Genomic DNA, 22,516 nt, shown 5'->3' on the forward strand with positions numbered 1-22,516 from the left:
CAAGTGGTAGGCTATGTGCCTGGGAGCTCAAGACTACACTTTGACAGGCTCCATGGCTTGTCCTCTTGGCCACTGACTCTGGTCAGAGTCCTTTGCTCATCTTTATGAGCAGAGCTCTTGAAAACTGTGTCCAGGCCTTCTGACTGTGGTGGGTAGTATGGGTGGAGAAGGGTGGTAGACACATCAAAGCCAAGGTTCATATGGGAAGTAAGACTTCGACCACTGATGGGTCTCTCTTGCCAGTCTACTCCCTCTATAAATCTTTATGGTGAAACTCCTCAGCTTGCTTTTCTAGAAGGTTGCGTAAACTGTAGGACCCTAAAGTATGAACCAGCAGCTCACCTGGAATGCTATGGTTGCCCAGAATTTGCGCAATTCTGTGCAGCTTCTTACCTAATGCAGGTAATTCCAAGACCCCATTTGGACAGTGGTCCAGGCAAAATTTATAATAATGAGTAACAATAATAGTAGGCAGCATTTCTATGTAACTGACAAGTACCAACAGAAGACCAGGCAATGAACAACAGGGCCACAGGTTCTTCCTTCATCTCAGTCCCTGAATATACACACATACAGAGAATGGTGTTTCTGAACCCTGGCAGCAGCCCTTCTCTCCCCTTGTTCATACTTGTCTCACCCTTGGATTGGAGCAGACCAGGGTGTGGTACAATCCAAGGATCACAGGATGTTTGTGTTTCTGTCAAGGTTAGAGCTGCTGTCACCAGCCCTGCACCTCCTCAGGATGGTGCTGGGGTTCCCTGCCTACGCCTAAAGCTGTTGAACGGGTCTGTTGGTGCCTCTGGACCCCTAGAACCACCAGCCATGAATCTGTGTTGGAATGAAATCAAAAAGAAGTCTCACAACCTCCGGTAAGAAACAGGGAATTGGCTTGGATGGTGCTGGGCGCCTTTTGCTGCTGCAGCCTGTCCTCCTTTCAGCCGGTGCCTCCCCCTTTCCTCAGCCCACCCACTTCTCTTTGCTTTCCTACGCTGGCTCTAAGGAAAGAGCCTTGCTTAGAAGTCAGGAGACTTGGATCTGAGCCTCAGTTTGTTTGTTTTTTTGAGACGGAGTTTCGCTCTTGTTACCCAGGCTGGAGTGCAATGGCGCGATCTCGCTGAGCCTCAGTTTTAAGTAGATAACTTAAAGACAACCTGAATAACTTGAGTTCTTGAAATGTTAGCTTCCATTTGTTTTTGTTTTTATATGGGAAAAAAAATGAGTGGAGGAATCATACCTGTTTTAACTACCTCATGGGGACTCAAATCGGATGTGGAAATGCTTTCTAAACTTAAAAGTGCTGACGTATAAATGAAGGGGATGATTGCTCCCTTCTCCTCTTCCTCTCATAGCTGTCCTACATCTTGGTAGGTCTCATCTGTTCACTTCCCCATCCTTTTATGTTCTACCCGTAAGTTTTCAGCCCACGTATTTCTCCCCAAACTAAGGGTAGCTCTCTAAGAGCCTAAAGGCAATCTCCTTCTCAGTTGATCAGTTTTCCATGGCCGTGTGCCTGCCTGCCACTTTTCTTCTCCACCTTCTATCATCAAAGTCCATGTTTCTGGCTTCTTGTGGGCTTTGGTAGGGGTGACGCATTGTGAATGTGTTCAAAGAATGCAGGCTTTGGAGTCAAGTAAACTTGTTTTTAAATCATAGCTCTATCAGTGACTTAACTGTGTGACCTTTGGGAATCTATTTACCCTTTCTGGGCAAAAGGAATGGCTACCTGATAAGGTTGTTGTAAGAATTAGTTGAAGCAATAATTTAGTTAAAGATCTTGGCCTAGGTGGTGATGGTGGTGGGGGGTGGCAATGAATAAAGATAGGTATTACTGTCAGCTAAGGGGAATGGCTTGATGGCTACACACATCCTTGGCCAGCCTCCAGCTTCCTACTATGGTTCATTTAGAGGGCAGCGCGGTGGGAGGGCAGACAGAGATAATTATACAGTACAGATTGTTCTGTTTCCAAATCTCAGACCTCTAACCAGTGTTCCTCTGGGTCGCGCAGGCTGTTATATTTGTATGCATCCTTGCACATGTGTATGACTAACTCACCCACCCAACTTGCCCTTTCCACTGACTGAATCCTCTGCTGCTCAGAAGGCAGTTCAGAACAGCCTCTATGGATGAGCAGTTTGGGATGACTTGAGTTCTACCAGAGCAAGAGGGGAACCAGACAGCTGTCACCTCTAATGCCCTTGCTCAGTTTTCTCCCCTTCCCAGCCTGACATTTGGCATGCAACTGAAGTAACTGAGATCCACAAAGTGATATTTTAAGCCATTCAAATTTGGGATGCCTCCACACCCATGGTTCTACCATGGTTTTAGTACTGTGCTCCATGTGGAGGCGCTTTGGGAACCTCTGTGTGTGAGTAAGAGGGAAGACCCCAGGCCTCCTCCCACTTGAACCAGAAAAACTCCTCTTAAAATTGTTTTCTATATTAAGATTCCACATAACTTAGTTTGGCAAAAAAATGTTTTGCCACTTAATAAGACTGAACATCACTGGTTTTACCCATTGTGTGCAGCGCTCGCCTAGAGGCTTTCTCAGACCACAGTGGAAAGCTTCAGCTCCCTCTTCAAGAGATTATTGACTGGCTCAGCCAAAAGGATGAGGAATTGTCAGCTCAGCTGCCCCTGCAAGGAGATGTGGCCCTGGTGCAACAGGAGAAGGAGACACATGCGGTAGGTTAGAATCAGAGAAGCCATGGTGTGCAGCCTCTCAGCTGGGGAGGAATCCCTTCTGCAGTACCCTGACAGACACCCAGCTCTGCTTAGACACATAAATGAATAGGAGGCTGTATGCAGTCTTACTAGTCTGTGGCTAGCATGCCACAGCCTAAGTCAAATATTTTCTTTCTACCCCTCTCATCAAATTCTGGCCTCCCTTAAAATACTGCCATGATTTTTAATTAGAACATGGGGAAATGAACATCATATAATGTTAAGTGAAAAAACAGGATACAAAACTAAGTGCAAGTGGACCTCAATTGTATAAAAATGTAGTGTGGCCGGGCGTGGTGGCTCACGCCTGTAATCCTAGCACTTTGGGAGGCCGAGGCGGGTGGATCACGAGATCAAGAGATCGAGACCATCCTGGTCAACATGGTGAAACTCCGTCTCTACTAAAAATACAAAAAATTATCTGGCATGGTGGCGTGTGCCTGTAATCCCAGCTACTCAGGGGGCTGAGGCAGGAGAATTGCCTGAACCCAGGAGGAGGAGGTTGCAGTGAGCTGAGATCATGCCATTGCACTCCAGCCTGGGCAACAAGAGCGAAGCTCCATCTCAAAAAAGAAAAAAAAAATAGGCAAAACTAATCAGTGGTTTTACAAGTAAGGATCGTGGTTACCTTTGTGGGAGGGGAGGGAGGGAGGGGTGGGGTGTGAATGTGAGATAATGACCAGTAGGGGTTATGGGGGATGCTGGTAGAGTTCTGGTTCTTAATCTCAGTATTGGTTACATCAAGATGTACACTTTTAATTTGTGTACTCTGTATATATTTCAACCAAAAATTTAATTATAATTTTAATATAATTTCTGCCTATCTTGGTTTTGATTTCCTTAAGGCCCTTACAGGAAGCTTTCTGAGTCTTCTGGAGAACCAACATCCCCAATTTTTTTCTACCCTGTGGCATAAACAGACAAATTTCATACGAAACAGACCTTCCAGTGTCAGAGTTATTTTTCTGCCTATCAGGAGGATTGCTCATCTTTTTATCCGGTTAGCCCAAAGATACCTGATAATGCCAAAGAATCAAGTCGCACTGAGAAGAAAGATTGTCAATTGCAGGATGGAATGTAAAGTGATTGAAAGACTTTCCTTTCCTCTTGACCATATTGTTAAACTTTATAGGCCTTTATGGAAGAAGTCAAGTCTCGGGGCCCCTACATCTATTCTGTTTTGGAGTCAGCTCAGGCCTTCCTGTCCCAACACCCATTTGAGGAATTAGAGGAGCCCCATTCTGAGAGCAAAGGTAGGTGGTCTTCTGTTTTTCCCACTTCTTCTTGAGCTATGTACTGGTGAACAGACACCCTCCTGCCTTCCTCAAACTCATTCTCTGATCTGTTATCTAGGAAGATAGTTTCCCCCAGGAGTCCATTCAAACATAGGGAGAAGCAAGATTCCTACTGCAGGAAAAAGCCAAGAGAATATAGCCTGGGGCAGGGATCAACAATTGTGTGGCCCAAAGCTGTATGTGGCTCTTTGGAGCAGCATGTGTGGCCTTTTAATGAGATTTGGAAAAGAAAAAAAAATACCACTCAAATGAATTGAATTGACTCTGTGAATAAAAGTACCAATATGTCCTTTAAAAACATAGTGGTAGCTGGGTGTAGTGGCTTACGTCTGTAATCCCAGCTCTTTGGGAGGCTTGGGATCACTTGAGCCCAGGATTTTGAGACCAGCCTGGGCAACATAGTGAGACCCCCATCTCTACAAAAATTTTTTAAAAATTAGCTAGGTTTTGTGGTGTGTGCCTGTAGTCCCAGCTACTTGAGAGGTTGAGGTGGGACGATCATTTGAGCCTAGAAGTTTAAGGCTGCAATGAGCTATGATTGCTTCACTGCATTCCAGCCTGGGCAACAGAACAAGACCCTGACTCTGAAAATAAATAAAATAAAATAATAGTAATTTTTAAAAATACTGCTTTATTCCAACATCGAGGGACATGCAAACAAGCGAATAATAAACCTTTATAAAATCTAAAAAGTTAGGTGATGATTACCTTTGAAAGGAAAATTGACTATGACTCTTTGGGGTTTTTTGTTGTTGTTTTTGTCTTTGTTATTGAGACAGCCTCTCACTCTGTAACCCAGGCTAGAGTGCAGTGGTGTGATCATGGCTTACTGGAGCCTTGACCTCCCAGGCCCAAGGGATCTCCTGCCTCAGCCTCCTGAGTAGCTAGGACTATATGAACACCCAGCTAATTTTTGTATTTTTTTGTAGAGACCAGGTCTCGCCATGTTGGTCAGGCTGGTCTTGAACTCTTGGGCTTAAGCGATCTGCCTTCCTTGGCCTCCCAAAGTATTAGAATTACAGACATGAGCCACTGCGCCTAGCCAACTGTGACTGTTTGATACTGACTCCGATGACTTCTAGCCCCTTCCCTTGGCAGAGAGGGCCACTCTGGTCTAGATTCAAATAGGGCAGCAGGGTGGGATTCATAGTGACTACATCTGAGTGGTGGTCCTGCAAGCCCTTTTCTCCAAAAAGAATCCTCAACCCTCTGAGATAAATTGTGAATAGCCTGAGAGGCCCCTTCATGAATTGAGACCTTTGTCAATGCCATATGCCCTCTCAGTTTACTTCTGGCCCCTCAACGGGATGGCTAGTACTTAACTTGATGCCCAATGGGACTCAGATAGGACAAGCTCTAGAGAGAGCAGCACAATTCTAGTTAGCCTAGGGCTCTGGGGCCCTGAATCTTCTGAGGAGAGATCTGAGAGAAGAAGAAATCTACAGATTAAGAGTCTAGGTGGCAAAGCTGGGACTTTATACCAACTTCTCCTGGGCTGGGCCTTCATAAAATGCCTCCCTTTGGATGGAAGTGGGCAACAGAAACTAATGCAAAATCACATTCCATGGTCATATGAGCAGGGTTCTAGCTGGTTCGCCTCATAAAATCTGAGGAAATCCTTTATGATATAGTAAGTGGAAAAAAACGATATGGTCTCTTGGCTGTGGTGGTGGATATGTAAACCAACGCATGTGATAAAATCACATAGAACTAAACACACGCGTACACACATGTGCGCACAAATGAATACAAGTAAAACTGGGGAACCTGTGACAAAATTGGCAGATTATGTCAATGTCGATATTCTGATTGTGATATTGTACTGTAGTTTTGCAAGATTTATCATTTGGGGAAACTGGGTAAAGGGCACATGAAATCTCTGTGTTATTACTTATATATGCTTATGATTTAAAAATAAACAGCTTTTTAAAAAATGTGAATGTTTTAAAGAGCTTAACCATGGAAAAATATGTATTTGTGTGTATATGAACATATGCACAAACATGCCCACATGTGTACACACACACACACACATTTTATAAAGGGCTGTCTCTGTCTCTTTCTCTGGGCTGACCCTGTCTGGCTGGCGCAACCTGGCTTCCTGCCTCTTCCTGCAGATACCTCCCCTAAACAGCGGATCCAGAATCTCAGCCGCTTTGTGTGGAAGCAGGCGACGGTGGCCAGTGAACTATGGGAGAAGCTGACAGCCCGCTGTGTGGACCAGCACCGTCACATTGAGCGCACTCTGGAGCAGCTGTTGGAGATCCAAGCGGCAATGGAGGAACTAAGCACTACTCTGACCCAAGCTGAGGGAGTCCGAGCCACTTGGGAGCCCATTGGGGATCTCTTCATTGATTCACTCCCAGAGCACATCCAGGCTCTTAAGGTATGCAGCCCCCCTCCACTGGCTACAGTCCATCCTAAGACCTGACACTCTCCCCAGACCCCGACAATGTTTCTGCTGCTGAGACTCCATTGTTGGCCTGGACTACAACTGAGCTGCTGTCAGTTTACTGCTAGATTTGGGGTTGGTTTGGCTGGAATCTCTTCTGTTTTTCTTTCTTCTCTTTTCCTGATGTTTTCTGAGAGGAGGAGAAGAAGAGGATAAGGATAGCGGCCACTCACACCTTAGTCTAATTGCCCTAATGGGCAAGCACTAGGCTGTGTTGTTGAAACCAAACCTGTAGGTGAAGAGGAAGAGTAGAGGTGAATGACTAATGGTTCTTCTTTCCCACTCTGTCTGCTGTGGGACTTGGGTCCTGGTTCTCCAGCTATTCAAAGAAGAATTCTCCCCCATGAAAGATGGAGTAAAGTTGGTGAATGATCTGGCCCACCAACTGGCCATTTCTGATGTGCACTTGTCAATGGAGAATTCCCAGGCCCTGGAACAGATCAACGTCCGATGGAAACAACTACAGGTAGAAGAGCAGCCTGGAGTGAACCATGGGGAGGTGCCTCCATATAACTAGGCCTCGGGGAAACTTCTTCAGGGGTATTGAAACGGGATCTGCATGGGAAAAGAGGAATGGAGAATGTGGGGCTAGGGAATGGGCTTTTCAGCCTCTTAGCTGCAGGGAATGATTGAAATGAAGAGGATTCTTGCTGGATTTGGGCACTCAGGGTAGACAGGGACAGGGGAAGACTGACTATGGCTCTGCTGTGACCCTTGGGAGTTCTGGGGGATGGCTAGGAGTTGGGTGACGGTGGGAGAGGCTGGAACCAGAGAAAAGCCAGCCTCTGAGGGAGCTCATAAAGATTCCTGGAGGCACCTGGGGATCCCACTCTAAATAGCTGGAATGAATCTACTGACCTCACCCTGTTCTTTCCATAGGCGTCAGTTAGTGAGAGGCTTAAGCAGCTCCAGGATGCCCATCGGGACTTTGGGCCTGGGTCACAGCACTTTCTCTCCTGTACGTGAACCAAACTGGACTCCACTTAGCAGAACCTCAGCCATCTTCCTGGAGAGTCTATTGTTATCCCCTGGGGTCCTGGTGGGAGCCCAGTATACCTTGACATCTGAGAAGCAGTAAGGATAAAACAGTGTGGTATAGCGGTTAAAAGAACAGTCTGTTGGCCAAACGTGGTGCCTCACACCTGTAATCCCAGCACTTTGGGAGGCTGAGGCAGGCAGATCACCTGAGGTCAGGAGTTCGAGACCAGCCTGGCCAAGATGGCAAAACTCCATCTATTAAAAATACAAAAATTAGCTGGGTGTGGTGGTGAGCACCTGTAATCCCAGCTACTCAGGAGGCTGAGGCAGGAGAATCGCTTCAACCTGGGAGGTAGAGGTTACAGCCTGGGCAACAAGAGTGAAACTCCATCTCAAAAAAAAAAAAAGTCTAGAGATCTGGGTCTGAGGCACAACATCTCAACCTATGTTTTTGAGATGTGCAAGCTCAAAAAAATAGCTTACTCTTTCTGAGCCTCAATTTTCCTAACTTTAAAAAGAAGGAAAAAATTTTACCTAGCTTATCAGGTTATGGGAATTAATGACTTTATTTTTTCAATAATATTTATTGAGGGCCTTCTATGGCTTAGATACTGTTCTAGCCACTGAGGCTGCATCAGTTAACAAAACACACAGAAATCTTTAGACAGCTTATATTCTAGCTGGGGAAACCAGACCACAAACAAATAAGTAAAATATATCTAAGGTTACTTGGTGACAAGGGCTATGGGAAAAAATAAAGCAGGGAAGGTGTGGATAGGGAGTACTGGACTTAAGCGGGGAGGTGTTGCAATTTTGAACGGGGTGGTTAGCAGAGGTCTCACTGAGAAGGTGGCAATTGAGCAGAGGTGTAAAGGAGGTGAAGGGATGAACTGTGTGGATGATAGTAGAGGGAAGAACATACCAGGCAAAGGCAACAGCGTATGCCACACCCTTAAGGAAAGGATATGCCCGAGTAACAGCAAGGAGAGCAGAGAGCAGAGGAGTAGGGTAGGCCAGAGCATGTAAGGTCTTGTAGATGATGGGAGGAACTTTTTATTTTCAATACAATGGAGAACCACTGGCAGGGTTTGAGCAAAGGGATGGCATAATCTGCCTTATGTTTCAACAGAAAGCAAGAGTGGGAACAGGGAGGCCTGTTTGGAGGTACATTGCAATATCCAGGTGAGGGATTGTAGTGGCCCAGACTGGGGGGCTGGTAGCAGTGGAGATGGTGAGAATATACAGAGAGGAAAATGAGATATGCACACAAAGCAAGGAGCATAGTATTTGGCACATAGTAGGAGCTCAGTAAATGTTAACTGTGGTTAAAGTTGTTGCTATTATAATCATTGGCATATAGCTATACCTGCAGGCAGAGGATTCTTGTACCCAGCAAAACTGAAGTGAGTAGGTTGACCATGTAACCTGAGCCATTGCTGGAAGATCCAAAAGATAAAGACACAGGCAGAGAGAGGCATGAGTTTCCAGAGATCCTCATGAGAGAGAGAGAAATGGGCAATACCATTCCCAACAGTCCTACAGGAGCGAGAAGCCTCACCTTCTAGGGGAAGGGCTTTCAGCCCTAAGAGGAAAAGGAGTCTGCTTCATATCCATAGGAGTAATCCAGCTGCCTGCAGCTGATGGGTAGAAATGGTAGTCTGTTCAGGGAGAAGATTGTCAGGGTGGCCAAGGCCAAGTATTCCTGTTCATGTCCTTGCCACATCTCTGGTATATTGGGATATTGGTGACAACCTCTTCTTCTTGCCTTGCCCTAACATCGGGGAGAAAAGCGTGTTAGTTAGAAGTGTTTTCCCCACCCTCAGAGGCTGTTAAGAGCTGACAATGAAATTCAGACATCCCTTTTTGGGCTTGACCACCATTTTGGGAGGATAGAGCGAGGGAGTGGCTAGGTGCCTGAAGAGCATTAGTGGCCAGCTTTTTTTCTCTTTCTCTTCTCGTTTACCAGCCTCTGTCCAGGTTCCCTGGGAAAGAGCAATTTCACCCAATAAAGTTCCCTACTACATCAAGTGAGTGACCATCTGAATCAGAAGCGGGTCAGTTACCTGCCCACCCCCTCCCTCTCCTTTCTTTTTGCTACCTGTCCTTGTCACTCTGTTGGGCTTCCTTCATCCAGTTCGGTTTTTCTCCTACTCATCTCAAGATCTCAAGATTCTACCTGGGTAAAGGTGAAACCTTGGGCTTTGGCCTCTTGGGTTCACCCTTGAATCCTGCAGCTTTTTGCATCCAACCTGTCACTGAGTGGTGTGCACACCTGTGTGTGAGGGTGGGTGGGTGGTATAGATGCTGGTGCTATTGATGCCTTTGTTTGTAGCCACCAGGCTCAGACCACATGCTGGGACCATCCCAAGATGACAGAGTTATACCAAACCCTAGGTAAGAATGTGGGCTTCTGTGTAGGGCGGGCATATACACAGCTGCCTTTGTCCAAAAGTGTCCATCTACAGATGAATGGATAAAGAAAATGTGGCATATCCATGTAATGGAATATTATTCAGCCTTTAGAAAGGAGATACTGCCATTTGAAACAATGTGGATGAATCTGGAGGACATTGTGCTAAGTGAAATAAGCCAGACACAAAAGGCAAATACTACATGATCTCATGTATACAAGGAATCTAAAATAGTCAAACTCATAGAAGCAAAGAGTTAAATGGTGGCTGCCAGTGGCTGAGGGGAGGGGAAAATGGGGAAATATTGGTTAAGAGTACAAAGAAGTTTCAATTATGCAAGATGGATAAGTCCTAGAGATCTCCTGTGCAGCCTAGTACCTACACTGAACAATACTGGATTGCATGCTTAAAAACTTGCTAAGAAGGTAAATCTTATGTTAAGTGTTCTTATAGAAAAAAACAATAAAGAGGGTAGTCGGAACTTTTTGGAAGTGATGGATGTACTAATGGCATAGATTTGGTGATGAATTCATAGATGTATACTTGACTCCAGACTCATCAACTTGTAGACATTGAATCTGTACAGCTTTTTTGTATATCAACTATACCTCAATAAAGTAGTTTAGAAAAGAATAGAAGAGAATCACAGTCAATAAGCAGGTGGGAGAGGGAATGAGTGCCTCATCGTTTCTCCAACAGCCTTCCTTCCTTTACCCTCTGCACCTTTCTCAACTGGAGACTCTACATTCTCCCCTGGACCATCTTATCAATGCATTAATGAGTTATTCTTACAGATGCTTTGAAAGACTGTCCAGGCTGTGATGAGGGTGACTCTTGCATGCCTTATCTTTGTCTAAGAGAAACTCAATTTTATGTTGCACATTTTATCCATGCTGATGCACGTGACTACAGTTCATTCTTTTTCTCCACTGTAGAATATTCCATTGTATATAGCACAGTTTCTTTATCCATTCTGCTGTTGACAGACACGTGGGTCATTTCTTGTTTGATGCTAATAAGCGTGATACTGCTGAGGAGGTTCTAATATGTGTTTTCCAGTGCATGTGTGCAAGGATTTCTCTGGGGCATGTTTTTCAATCTGCAGGTCATAACATCATTTTAGTGTATTGTGACAAACATTTTAAAAAATTGAAATAAACCAGGAAATATTAACAGGCAACAGATCCTTAGCAAGAGTCATAGTTGATGACAATTTTGTTGTTTTCACTCTATCCAATCTAGTAAGGAATTGCTTCCTGAAATGTTTGATTTAGTTATTTTTACATATATGCATGTATGCTATAAAATGAATTTGATACTGTAAGTCTTGATCAAAAAGCATTTGCAAGTCACTGCTCTGGGATATATAGCTGGCTGGGTGGTAGGATATATGACTGTTCCATTTTACTAGGTAATACCAAGTTGTATTCCAAGATGATTGTGTCAGTTCACACTTTCACTGGCAGTTCTCATTCATCCACATTCTTGTTGACACTTGCTATTGTCAGACTTCTATTCTTTGCTAGTCTGGTGGGTGTAGAATGGTATCTTATTGTGGCTTTAACTTGAATTTTTCTGATCTAAGTGGGTCTCTCTCCATTCTTTGCAGCCGATCTAAACAACATTAAGTTCTCAGCTTATCGCACTGCCATGAAGCTCCGCAGAGTCCAGAAAGCCCTGCGCCGTACGTCTCCTGTTGCACTTACGTATGGCGTTCACCACCCCTCTCTTGTTCCTCATTTGTCTGCTGTTTCTCATTTTCATCCCACCTTGGTCAGGGTTGTTGATTGGCTTGGTGAAAACTGTCCAAAGCTTGCAATATGCTAGCTGTCAACTTCTGCTCTTCCCAATTCCCTTCTACTCTCGCTAAATCCCAGACGTGTTTCCAAATTAACCCCACAGTTAACCTCCTCCTTGACCCTTTTCCCATGTTCAGTATGCATCACCAAGCAATTACTTTGTGACAGGAAATACCCCAACCCATGATTTGCCATCTTAGGGTTATTAGATGTAGCAGCAAAACTGTTGAAGCAAGTATCAGTGATTAGGGAACAGTGTGGCTGCAGATATAATATGCCTTCTGGCCTTTCTCAGAGACACTGTTCATTCAAACTTCCTGGCTTAAGCATGTCTAGCTAGGCTGAGCCAGCATTTGGGGGTAATTAAGATGTCCTCTTGATGTATGTCACATTTCCCCAGCCATACCTGAGCCTTCATTGCTGGTGTCTAGGTTCTCAGAACAAAATTCATAGACAAACCTATTTGCAGTTGAAACTCATGTAAAGGCAGAGAAACTTAAAATGAGATTTGAACACTTGGGAGTTAGTACAACATAGGAGATGAGTTTACTCATGTCCCACCATCTTTTTGAAACTGATGTCAGAGAACATTGGGTATAAAAACATGTTGGGTTAATTTGAGGGACATTTTGCTGCCTTCTCCCTCTTGGATGAGGGTCTTAGTAAAGGACAAGCTTGTATCATATTTGCAAATGGTTGATCTGGAGATTGAATCAAATTTGGTGATGCTGGTGGCTTTATCTCTCTATTTAATCCCTGGGGCTGTACTTTTGGCTATATTTTTTTCCCTTCTTTCCTTCCCAGTGGACCTAGTAACTTTAACCACAGCCCTGGAAATCTTCAGTGAGCATGATCTGCAGGCCAGTGAGCACGTGATGGATGTGGTAGAGGTCATTCACTGCCTGACTGCTTTATATGAGCGGCTGGAGGAGGAAAGAGGCATCCTGGTCAATGTGCCACTCTGTGTGGACATGAGCCTCAATTGGCTCCTCAATGTTTTTGATAGGTAAGGGCTTTCATCTCTGGAAGCCTCTAGGATAAAATTCAATGGGGTATCTCAAGTGGGCCTGGTGGAAAGGTGTTGCTCCCATAGTAGACTTGGACCCAGCTCAACTTGGGGCATAGTTGAAACAGGGCCCTGCTGGGATCAACTTTGTGAGGGAAATGATTCCCAAGATGTTAACCCTTTATATACATTCATGTTCTTACTCTCTTCTTTTAAACCTAGTGGTCGCAGCGGAAAGATGCGGGCACTGTCTTTTAAGACTGGCATTGCATGCTTGTGTGGTACAGAAGTGAAGGAAAAACTTCAGTGTGAGTATAACTCCAAAGTGTGGCGTGGTGTTGGGTGGAGGGAGAAGTGTTGCAGGGAGGAGGAAGTGTGTAAGATAAGCAGATGGTACATCTTATGACTCAGCAGAGGGCTACTTGGGCTACCTTATGATGCTTCTAGGTTCATGCTATTGCAAAGAACACATGACAGTCAAAGGACAAGAAGGGCCTAAGGCCTATTACTATTCCCAGTGTTACTCCAGTGGGCTTCGTTCCTTCTGATCTCATGGAAGTACTTAGTCAGGATCTATATTGGCATCTTGAGGTACCCAGGGCCCTGATGTTCTGGTTTCATTTCCCTGTGGCCTACCAGGTTTAGCCCTCTTCTAGTCTGAAGCTCAAGCCATGTCACTAGTGACTTCTATACATGGGCAGGACACAGTAATCCCCATTATCTGGGAAGTGGACACTACATTTGTCTGTAGTTCTTCGCCTCTCTGGCTTATAGTACCTTTGCTTTCCCCTCTATCCTCCATCTTATGTTCAGCATTTTGAACTTTTTAGAAGCAGCATGATTCGTTTTTGAGTCTTAATGTGTGTTGACCACTCTGCTAAATGGGGTGAGTGCTAAGTTACATTAGACATGGTCCCTGCTTCCAAAGGTTTACAGTCCAGAGGAGGAGATGGAAGTATACAGAAAGCATTTTTTAGAAAGCACTGAGGAGAATAATCCAAATGGCCAAGAATATATCCTGTATCAGATCACAGAAGAGAGACAGATGACAGCAGTCTGCAAAAACTCTACAGGGAAGAGAACTTTTCCAAACATGTTCATGGCTATGATATGTATTTCTCTCAACATGTCTTTGTGATGGGATGAATAGTAATTATTTATCATCAGTTTAAAAGTAAGGAAACTGGCTGGGCATGGGGACTCGTGCCTGTAATCCCAGCACTTTGGGAAGCTGAGGTGGGAGGATCGCTTGAGCCCACAAGTTCAAGACCAGCCTAGACAACACAGTGAGACTCTATCTCTAATTTTAAAAAGTGAGGAAACTGCAGCATAGAGAGCTTCATGACTTACCCATGATTCTACAACTAGTCAGTAATGGACCAAGAACTCGAACCTAGGCTCTCTGCCTTCTATTTCTCTGTATTTTCTAGGCCTTAGGCAAGGTATGAAGCAGACAGAGAATAACCTCTTGAGGAGGTTTGCTAAGGCTGGATTGGGATGTGGAAGGGAACGGTCCTAGAAGGGCTTAAAAAACCCATGTACAAAGATAAGTATCATAGTATATTGCACAAGTATATCTCTAAGTACCACTTAGAGATAATTTTTAGATGATCAGATGTTTTGAATTAGCTTCCCTTTTTGGATTATACATGCCCAGTGTTTCCTTCCATTTGTGTGGACAATTGAGAGATTACTGCAGTGTCAGACCACATAAACAAGAGAGGTTATGACAACCTGACTGTGACTCATGTTCGGGTGCCCCTGAGCCCATACCCTCATCCTGCTTCTAGAAGAATTTGTTTTCCAGACACTATCATATCTGTGTCTAGTACTGCTTTTAACACACAGTGCACTTGATATATCTCTCTTTGTTTCTTTTTCTCTCTCTCACTCACTCTTTCTCCCCCTCCCCCTGATATTTTCTCTTTTTGTCTGCCTGGTTTTTCTCTCTGAACTCAGAGAATGCTCTTTTTAGAACTCGGGCTTCTAGAAGGTCAGGGATAGAACTCTACGTAGTCCAGTTTCAAAAGTCATTAGCTCAGGCTGTGCTCTTTCCCTGTTTTTCTTTTCTACCCTTTCTCCTCACACCATTCTCCGGCCATTCCTGTGTCGGGCTTGGCTATTCTTGACGGTGGGGCCAGCAGACCTCTTCAGCCAAGTGGCCAACTCAGGCAGCCAGTGTGACCAGCGCCATCTCGGTGTCTTGCTTCATGAGGCCATTCAGGTGCCCCGTCAGCTGGGTGAAGTGGCAGCCTTTGGGGGCAGCAACGTGGAGCCCAGTGTCCGTAGTTGCTTCCGTTTTGTGAGTATGGAACTGGGGAGTGGAGGAGGGATGGGAGATTGCAGGTAGGGTGGGAAGAAGGGAAGGAGGACTACAAGTTAGGCTTTTGATCTGAAGTATGCAGATGAAAGGAATTTTGTTGGGATGGGACAATGGAGCAGAGTTCTCTGGGCTCTAGAATCACAGTCCTGTTGGAAAGGGTGCCAGCTCAGCTAGCACAGGGCAGAAGGTGAATCTCTCTGGAGAACAGGTCAACCCAGCCCCTGCTGGTTCTGCTGCTCCTCTGAGGACTGCCATTCTAGGGATAAGACACTTTGGGCCTCAGTCATTCCCATTGGTTTTCTTGTTTCCGTAGAGCACTGGGAAGCCAGTCATTGAAGCATCCCAGTTCCTGGAGTGGGTTAACTTGGAGCCCCAGTCTATGGTGTGGCTGGCTGTTCTGCATCGGGTCACCATTGCTGAGCAAGTGAAGCATCAGACCAAGTGCTCTATCTGTAGGCAGTGCCCCATCAAGGGGTTCAGGTAGGGAAAACAATACCTGCTGGGATGATAATAATAAATATGTCATGTGACATATAACTCAGATATTATAAAATAAAGTATTACCTAATTATCATATCATTACAGCTAGTCTATTGTATATTATTATATACTGTTGTAATCCTTTCTATTGCAGAATGTGTAATTATTTTTAAATGGGAAGTGAGGAAATATTTTTGTTTTAGCTGTATTATAAAGTACTACAGACCTACAAAAATGTATAGAAGATACTGTAAGAACACCTATGTACTAATAGTGTGCCAGCAAATGTTTCACAACCTACTCCCTAAAAAGAAAAAAAGGAAACCTGATCTGTAGCATTTGCTAGTTTCTGTGATGTATGTACTCCCACTATGAATGATATCAGGCTATTTACAGGAGGTCTCTGAGCAGAGTCAGAAGGAGATGCTCAGTTGTACACCATTTATATAATATGTCCACCATGTAGATACAGTAGATGTAAGTAACCTCAAGATCATAAAGAATAGCAAAGTAATTAGGAAGTAATGAGTTTTGAGTATTTATTATCTTTTTTGTAATATAATTTATTTAATTGTATTAGAAAAACCCTGAAATTTTAACAGCCAGCTGTTGTGAGCTGGTATGAGCTGGCCTCAGCACACCACAGTTTATACCCATGACCAACTTAAGGAATAAAACATTATTGCAATATATTTGAGGTCTCCTTGATTATAGTCCCCTCCTTCCCCCACAAAGGTAACCACTATCCTGGATTTTTGTTTGTTTGTTTGTTTGAGACAAAGTTTCGCTCTTGTTGCCCAGGATGAAGTGCAATGGTATGATCTTGGCTCACCACAACCTCCACCTCCCAGGTTGAAGCAATTCTTCTGCCTCAGCCTCCCAAGTAGCTGGGATTACAGGCATGCGACACCATGCCCAGATAATTTTGTATTGTTAGTAGAGACAGGGTTTCTCCATGTTGGTCAGGCTAGTCTCAAACTCCCAACCTCAGGTGATCCACCCGCCTCAGCCTCCCAAAGTGCTGGGATTACAGGCGTGAGCCACTGCACCCAGCCACTATCCTGGATTTGACTTTCATCATAAAACACTCAACTTTTTACCTTTGCAAAGCACTAACACACAACTCTCCCTATAATCACCTTGCTTTTCATAAGATGAGCAAATGAGGCGCACAGCTAGTTAGTGGTAGATCTAGACTAGATATTATATCATATGACTCCTCTAAGTCTAGGCATTTCACTGTCCTGCACTACAAGGTCTGGGCAGTTCATCCAGGCTTTGGAAGTAGATCTGAAGGGCTATTATTTATTCTGCAGTAATAGGTATATTATTATGAACAACCTTTGGAAAATAACCTTTAGCCAACTTAGCCAAGACTGGTTAATTTCCTTCATATTGGAAGTGTAATTTCTCCATGGTAGGTGATGGTCCCTGGGATCCCGGACCTGTTTGGGCCATCCTTGTTTAGAAGGCCATTTGATATAATGAGATATTTGACCCCACTTCCCTCCTGTCTCCGTTAAACAAAGGTGGTGAGACAATGCTGTTTCCCACACTTCCTGGGAATCTGGCCTTGTGATTTCATAGAGATTTATGGCCTCTAGAATAAAGTTGTTCATCTGTTGAGAACTCAGCCACTGCTATGTATACGAGGTTGGGCATGTTAGGCTCCATGCCTCATCCCCTTCTAGTGTGTGTGTATTTTGATGTTAGGGGGACAGCAGGGAGGTCACTGTGGTACATTGGATTCTCTTTCCTACTACATCTCTTCTCTCCCAAGGTACCGGAGTCTGAAACAATTCAACGTCGACATCTGCCAGACCTGCTTCTTGACAGGCAGAGCCAGCAAAGGCAATAAGCTGCACTACCCCATCATGGAGTATTACACACCGGTATGAAGCCTCCAGGCTGGGTGGGAGGGGTAGGCAGCTCTCAGGCACTGGGTGTTGATCCACTTTGCCCAGCATTGGCTCAATGTTTTCTGCTCTCCCGTGAGGAGCATTCTCCAAGGAGCTCTGGTGATTCACCAGTTTGGGGGATTCAGACCTCTGTTCTTCCAGCAGAGGTTCTCCCTCACTGGGCCTGGGCACAGCTGGCCCAGGACACTCTCAGCCACTTAAAGGACACTCACTGTTTTACTGCAGAGAAAAGTCTCATAAAAAAATAAAAATAAAAACAGAGAGAGCAAGGCAGTTCCAGCTGATTTGCCTTCCATCGGTCACTTGAGTTTTTCCTGGCTAGTTTCCTATATTGCCTCTGTACTGGGTCACTCAGTCTTTCCCTGATGCTTTGTCATTATTTCTACCCCTGCTAGTCAATACCAAAGCTTATGCTCAAATTAATTACTCAGTCCCTTGGTGGGAAAAAAGAAAGGTATGTCCTTTACCTGGATCCCCAAACTGCAGTTAGTTTTCCCTGGTAACTCTGTCCTCCATAGCTGCCTTAGCCAGGTCGGTCAGCATCCCTGCACTCCAGCCACAGAGTTGCTCCTGTGCTGTGCTTAAGACCCACAGCTCCAGGCTTAGCTTCCAGCATTGACTCTGCTCCCTACTCATCTTTATCCTTTTTTGTCCCCGCAGATTGTCTCAAAGCCCTCCTCATATCCCCGGCTCCCACCACTGCTCTCTCTCCCCTATTCTCTCTCCCATTTTCAACCTGTTTCCCCACAATCCATCTGTCCAAGCTTTCATCTCTTCAAACCCTGTTGGCACAGAAACCTGAGGCCCAGTGGGAACAAGGACCATGCCCTTTACTTTTCATTTATTATCATCTTAAAGAAAACATTAGAAAAGCCATACACAGAAAACTGGCTGGATCTGGTAGACTGATAATCCTCTGCCACCTGTTCATCTTCTACAGCCTTAGAATTTATATAATAGCTATTTTAAAAATTAACAAACATATGCTCATTATAAAATATTCAAATTATATGAAAGTGTTTAAAGTATAAGACAAAGGCTGGGTGCCGTGGCTCACATCTGTAATCCCAACACTTTGAGAGGCTGAGGTAGGGGGATTTCTTGAGCCCAGGAGTTCAAGACTGGCCTTGGTAACACAGTGAGACCCTTGTCTCTACAATTTTATTTTATTTTTTGCTTTTAGAGGAAGTGAGGCAATTAAAACAATTTTTTTAAGTGTAAAATGAAAGTCCTCCTCTCTCCTCACCCTGGCCCCCACACCTCCAGTTCAACTTCCCAGAGGCAACCAGTGTTCAGGGTTTGGCATATATCCTCCCAGACCTTCTTCTAGGAGCAGGGTGTGGTGGGATGAGCAAGAGTAGGTTACTTAGCATGCTGTCTTCTCTAGAAGAGCAGCCACACCTGCCCAGTATATCTGGAAGCATTAGGATAAGTTTTTCTGCCCTGTCTCCTCCTCAGACCACATCCAGTGAGAACATGAGGGACTTTGCCACAACGTTAAAGAACAAATTTCGCTCCAAGCATTATTTCAGCAAACACCCTCAGCGAGGTTATCTGCCTGTACAATCAGTGTTGGAGGCTGACTACAGCGAGACGTGAGTACCAGTGGCTGAGCAGGGGCTGTGGGCAGCCTCGCTGAGCCTGAACATATGCTGTGAAGGGGCTGAGTCCCAGGTGGGCTAGGAGAAGGTTCCAGGATAAATTCCACTAGTGGTAAGGCAGTTCAGCTTGGGCCTGACCTGGACTCTGGCCTGAGAAGTAAACTGGAATCTATTCTTTGTATTTTGTTCCCGTCAGCTCGTGCCCATGTCAATAATGCAGGGAGCAGGAGAGGGAGGAGGAAACGGGCTACCCAGTCTTTGGTCCTCTGAGTCTTTGCTGCTTTCTTCTAGGCCGGCTTCTTCCCCAATGTTGCCACATGCTGACACACACTCCCGAATTGAGCATTTTGCCAGCAGGTACCACCAGGTTTGCGGGAGGTGGGTGAGGGCTGTTGTAGGAAGTCCGAGGGGAAAGGATCTTCAGTTGGGGCAAGGAGAATGGAGTCAGGGCCAGGGGATGTGCATAGTTGGGTATCAGCAGCCAACAAGGCCCCATACTTAGGGGTAGTCGGGGTAGCTCTCAAAGCCAATGATCCTATTATGAGATTAGCGTCCTTGAGATGGAAGCAGGCCCCACATCCTTTTTCTCTCCTTGCCTCTGCTGTTTCTTTCTAGGCTTGCTGAGATGGAAAGTCAAAATTGCTCCTTCTTTAATGACAGCCTGTCCCCAGATGACAGCATGTGAGTTTCCACAGCTGCTTATTTGCCAGAAATAGCTCTCCTTGAGATCTGTGTGCCACTGTTTGGAAAGGGTATATCCTCCAGGGAATGGGGGTGTGTGGTGGTTAGGATCCTTAGCTCCCTAAGGAAGGAAGGCTGCTTTCTGGCCACGGCATTCAGTGAGAAAGGCAGTCTTCCCTCTATCAATCGACCTAGGAAATGAGTGATGTACTAGCTCCCTGCCATCTTTCCAAGTCCCTTCCTGTTTCAAGATCCTATCCTTCTATACACAACTTGGAGGAACGAAGAATCTGAAGTTGCAGAAAGGGGCCATTATCTTGTGCTCAAGATGCAAAAGCCCTATCTAGTGCTACAATAACCCTGGGAGACGTCAGGGACTTAGCTGAAGTATAGCCAAGGGAACTCCCTGGTGTGACGGCCCAGAGAAGGGGCCTTGTATCTCTAGGAAGGTCCCCAGCCTGCTCAGAGGTCCTAGGAGCTGCTGGCTACATGGATCAATCTGCCTGGACTGGGACTCAGATCCCTCTAGAGGAAGAGGAAACAAAGGAGAGCAGAGTAGGGGAATAGCACAGAAAGGGAAATGATTTGCTCATTGTTTCCTGGGGGCCTGTAAGTAGAACCCAGAAACCCACATCCTGAAAACACTCTCTCAGTACCCCCAACCACAGCCTCTGCCTCCTTTGAATACTTTCATACCACTCAAGCCTCAATATATGTCCTTTCCCTCTTGATGTGACTTAGAAGTGAATCTTCCAGCATGCATTTCCTGGGGCCTGAGCCTAGAGCTGAGAACTTATGCCCTGAGCTGTTTCTCTGTTCAGCAACTGGCTGCCTACTCTGCTTTCCCCACACCCATGCAGAGATGAGGACCAGTACCTGCTGCGGCACTCCAGCCCCATCACAGACCGGGAGCCAGCCTTTGGACAGCAGGCATCATGCAGTGTGGCCACAGAAAGCAAGGGGGAGCTGGAAAAGATCCTGGCCCACTTGGAAGATGAGAACCGGTGGGTATGATGATAGCAGAAATCTGTGTGGGTTCTTGAGGCAGACAGATTGAATTTAAGTCTTGGAACTTCATCCTAGCTGTCTGACCTTGAACAAGTTACTTAAATCCTGTAATCATCTATTTCCTCATCTGTAAAATGGGGATGATGATCATCAAACCTGCCTCCTAGAGTCACTTGTGAAGTCCAAATGAGATCAGGCATATAATGTGTTTGGCTCAATGCCTGGCTTATATTATAGTAAGGATTCAATAAACACTAGCTATTGTAATTATTTGAATCCTTTTAATTATTTTCTTTTGAGACAGAGTCTCAATCTGTTCCCTAGGCTGGAGTGCAGCGGCATGATCTTGGCTCACTATATAACACTCTGGCTCCTGGGATCAAACAATTGTCATGCCTCAGCCTCCCGAGTAGCTGGGACTACAGGCATGCACCGCCATGCCTGCCTAATTTTTTTTGGTATTTTTAGTAGAGATGGGGTTTCACCATGTTGGCCAGGCTGGTCTCGAACTCCTGACCACAAGTGATCCACCTGCCTTGGCCTCCCAAAGTGCTGGGATTACAGGCGTGAGCCACCGCGCCTGGTCTGAATCCAAAATTTAACCTGAATTTTTCCAAGAACACAAGAGATGCAAGCAGAGAGAATGCATAGAGAAAACAGGCAAGAGTATGACATCTTCCCGCCCTCAGAGACTTTTCAGTGTTAGAAGTGGTAAGAAATATCCGTCACCTAGTAAAAGTATTCCAGAGGATGCTGACACTACATAGAGCATTTGAGGTCTGGAAGAGGGAAGGTGAAGAAGATTACAGGGAAGACATGACTTTCCACAAAGTAGAGGTGGCAGCAGGAACCTAAGGAGGGTCCAAGCTACTTGTGGGGCATGAAGTTGAATTCATAGTACACCTTAGAGCAGTGCTTCACAAACATTAGTTTATAAGATAATCACTTGGGAAGCTCAGTAAAATACAAATTTTAAGTCACAGGTCTGGGTGAGGCCTGAGTTTCTGCATTTCTAACCAGCTCCCAGCAGATGCCCATGCTGCTGTTCCACAGACCACACCTGGAGTAGCAAGTCTTTAGAACAGTGCTACTCAGAGTGTGAAGTGCAGACCAGAGCCAGTTTGTGACTAGTTCGTCACCAGTCCAAGGCAAGATAAATACAGCAAACAGAGAATAAACTTTTAGAGACTTTTACAGCAATTTGAATTGCTATGATATTCAAGTACAGAATTAGTGGGCTCATCTCATTGAATAGGGTAGAGACCAGTTTGAATGTTGTTGAACTTGTGTGATGAGTTGCACGTGGTGTGAGCTATGTACTAGTCATGTGCATTGGGGCCACATATTGGTCCACAGTAGAGTGAAAAAAAAACCCTGGATTTCTATCATGAATCATTCGAGAAACACTGCCTTTGAGCAGCAGCCTGCAGGTCCTAGGAAACACTGGACAGAGAGTGACTGTTCTGTTGCAAATAAAGAAAAAACAAAGTCAAAAGTGATGTCCCCAACAGCAGACCACCTGTTTGGAACTTGTTTGTTTGATGACCCACCATGGGTGTTCAAAGTGGGCCAAAGAGGAGGGTTGTAGAGAGAGGAGGTAAGACAGGTGGGTCTCTCGTTTATGTTACCTTTTCCCTTGGAATCTCAACATCTTAAAAATGGAGTAGGTGAGTCAGTGGCTCTAATGCCACATTTATTTGCAGACTGTGTTTCTGGCTGATTTTAAGGTCGGACTTAATCCCTAAAGCAGCACATCAAAGCCCTGAGACATTTATTAGGCAAAATGTCAACTTCCTCTGCTCTGAGGTCTCAGAATGGCAGAGTAAATAACTTATGCGGTG

The 22,516-nt window shown here is 45.1% G+C and overlaps 1 protein-coding gene across 7 annotated transcripts in view; it reads left to right on the forward strand.

Annotated features, from left to right (window-relative positions):
* Positions 1–22,516, forward strand: part of DRP2 (dystrophin related protein 2) — a 44,570-nt gene that overhangs the window by 16,054 nt on the left and 6,000 nt on the right. For 6 of the 7 annotated variants that reach the window (XM_078364282.1, XM_035287933.3, XM_035287934.3 and 3 more), the window contains 18 exons: positions 706–869; positions 2,527–2,683; positions 3,855–3,975; positions 6,135–6,403; positions 6,789–6,935; positions 7,349–7,427; positions 9,414–9,474; positions 9,780–9,841; positions 11,468–11,542; positions 12,462–12,663; positions 12,886–12,971; positions 14,808–14,965; positions 15,300–15,466; positions 17,247–17,358; positions 18,844–18,980; positions 19,278–19,343; positions 19,602–19,667; positions 20,528–20,671. In XM_078364282.1, coding sequence (XP_078220408.1) covers positions 706–869; positions 2,527–2,683; positions 3,855–3,975; positions 6,135–6,403; positions 6,789–6,935; positions 7,349–7,427; positions 9,414–9,474; positions 9,780–9,841; positions 11,468–11,542; positions 12,462–12,663; positions 12,886–12,971; positions 14,808–14,965; positions 15,300–15,466; positions 17,247–17,358; positions 18,844–18,980; positions 19,278–19,343; positions 19,602–19,667; positions 20,528–20,671 — 2,273 coding nt within the window. The remainder of the gene's footprint in view (positions 1–705; positions 870–2,526; positions 2,684–3,854; positions 3,976–6,134; positions 6,404–6,788; positions 6,936–7,348; positions 7,428–9,413; positions 9,475–9,779; positions 9,842–11,467; positions 11,543–12,461; positions 12,664–12,885; positions 12,972–14,807; positions 14,966–15,299; positions 15,467–17,246; positions 17,359–18,843; positions 18,981–19,277; positions 19,344–19,601; positions 19,668–20,527; positions 20,672–22,516) is intronic. The other variant, XM_078364283.1, reaches the window with a different exon arrangement.

Source organism: Callithrix jacchus, chromosome X, assembly GCF_049354715.1.
Source record: "Callithrix jacchus isolate 240 chromosome X, calJac240_pri, whole genome shotgun sequence".
Classification (NCBI taxonomy): domain Eukaryota; kingdom Metazoa; phylum Chordata; class Mammalia; order Primates; family Cebidae; genus Callithrix; species Callithrix jacchus.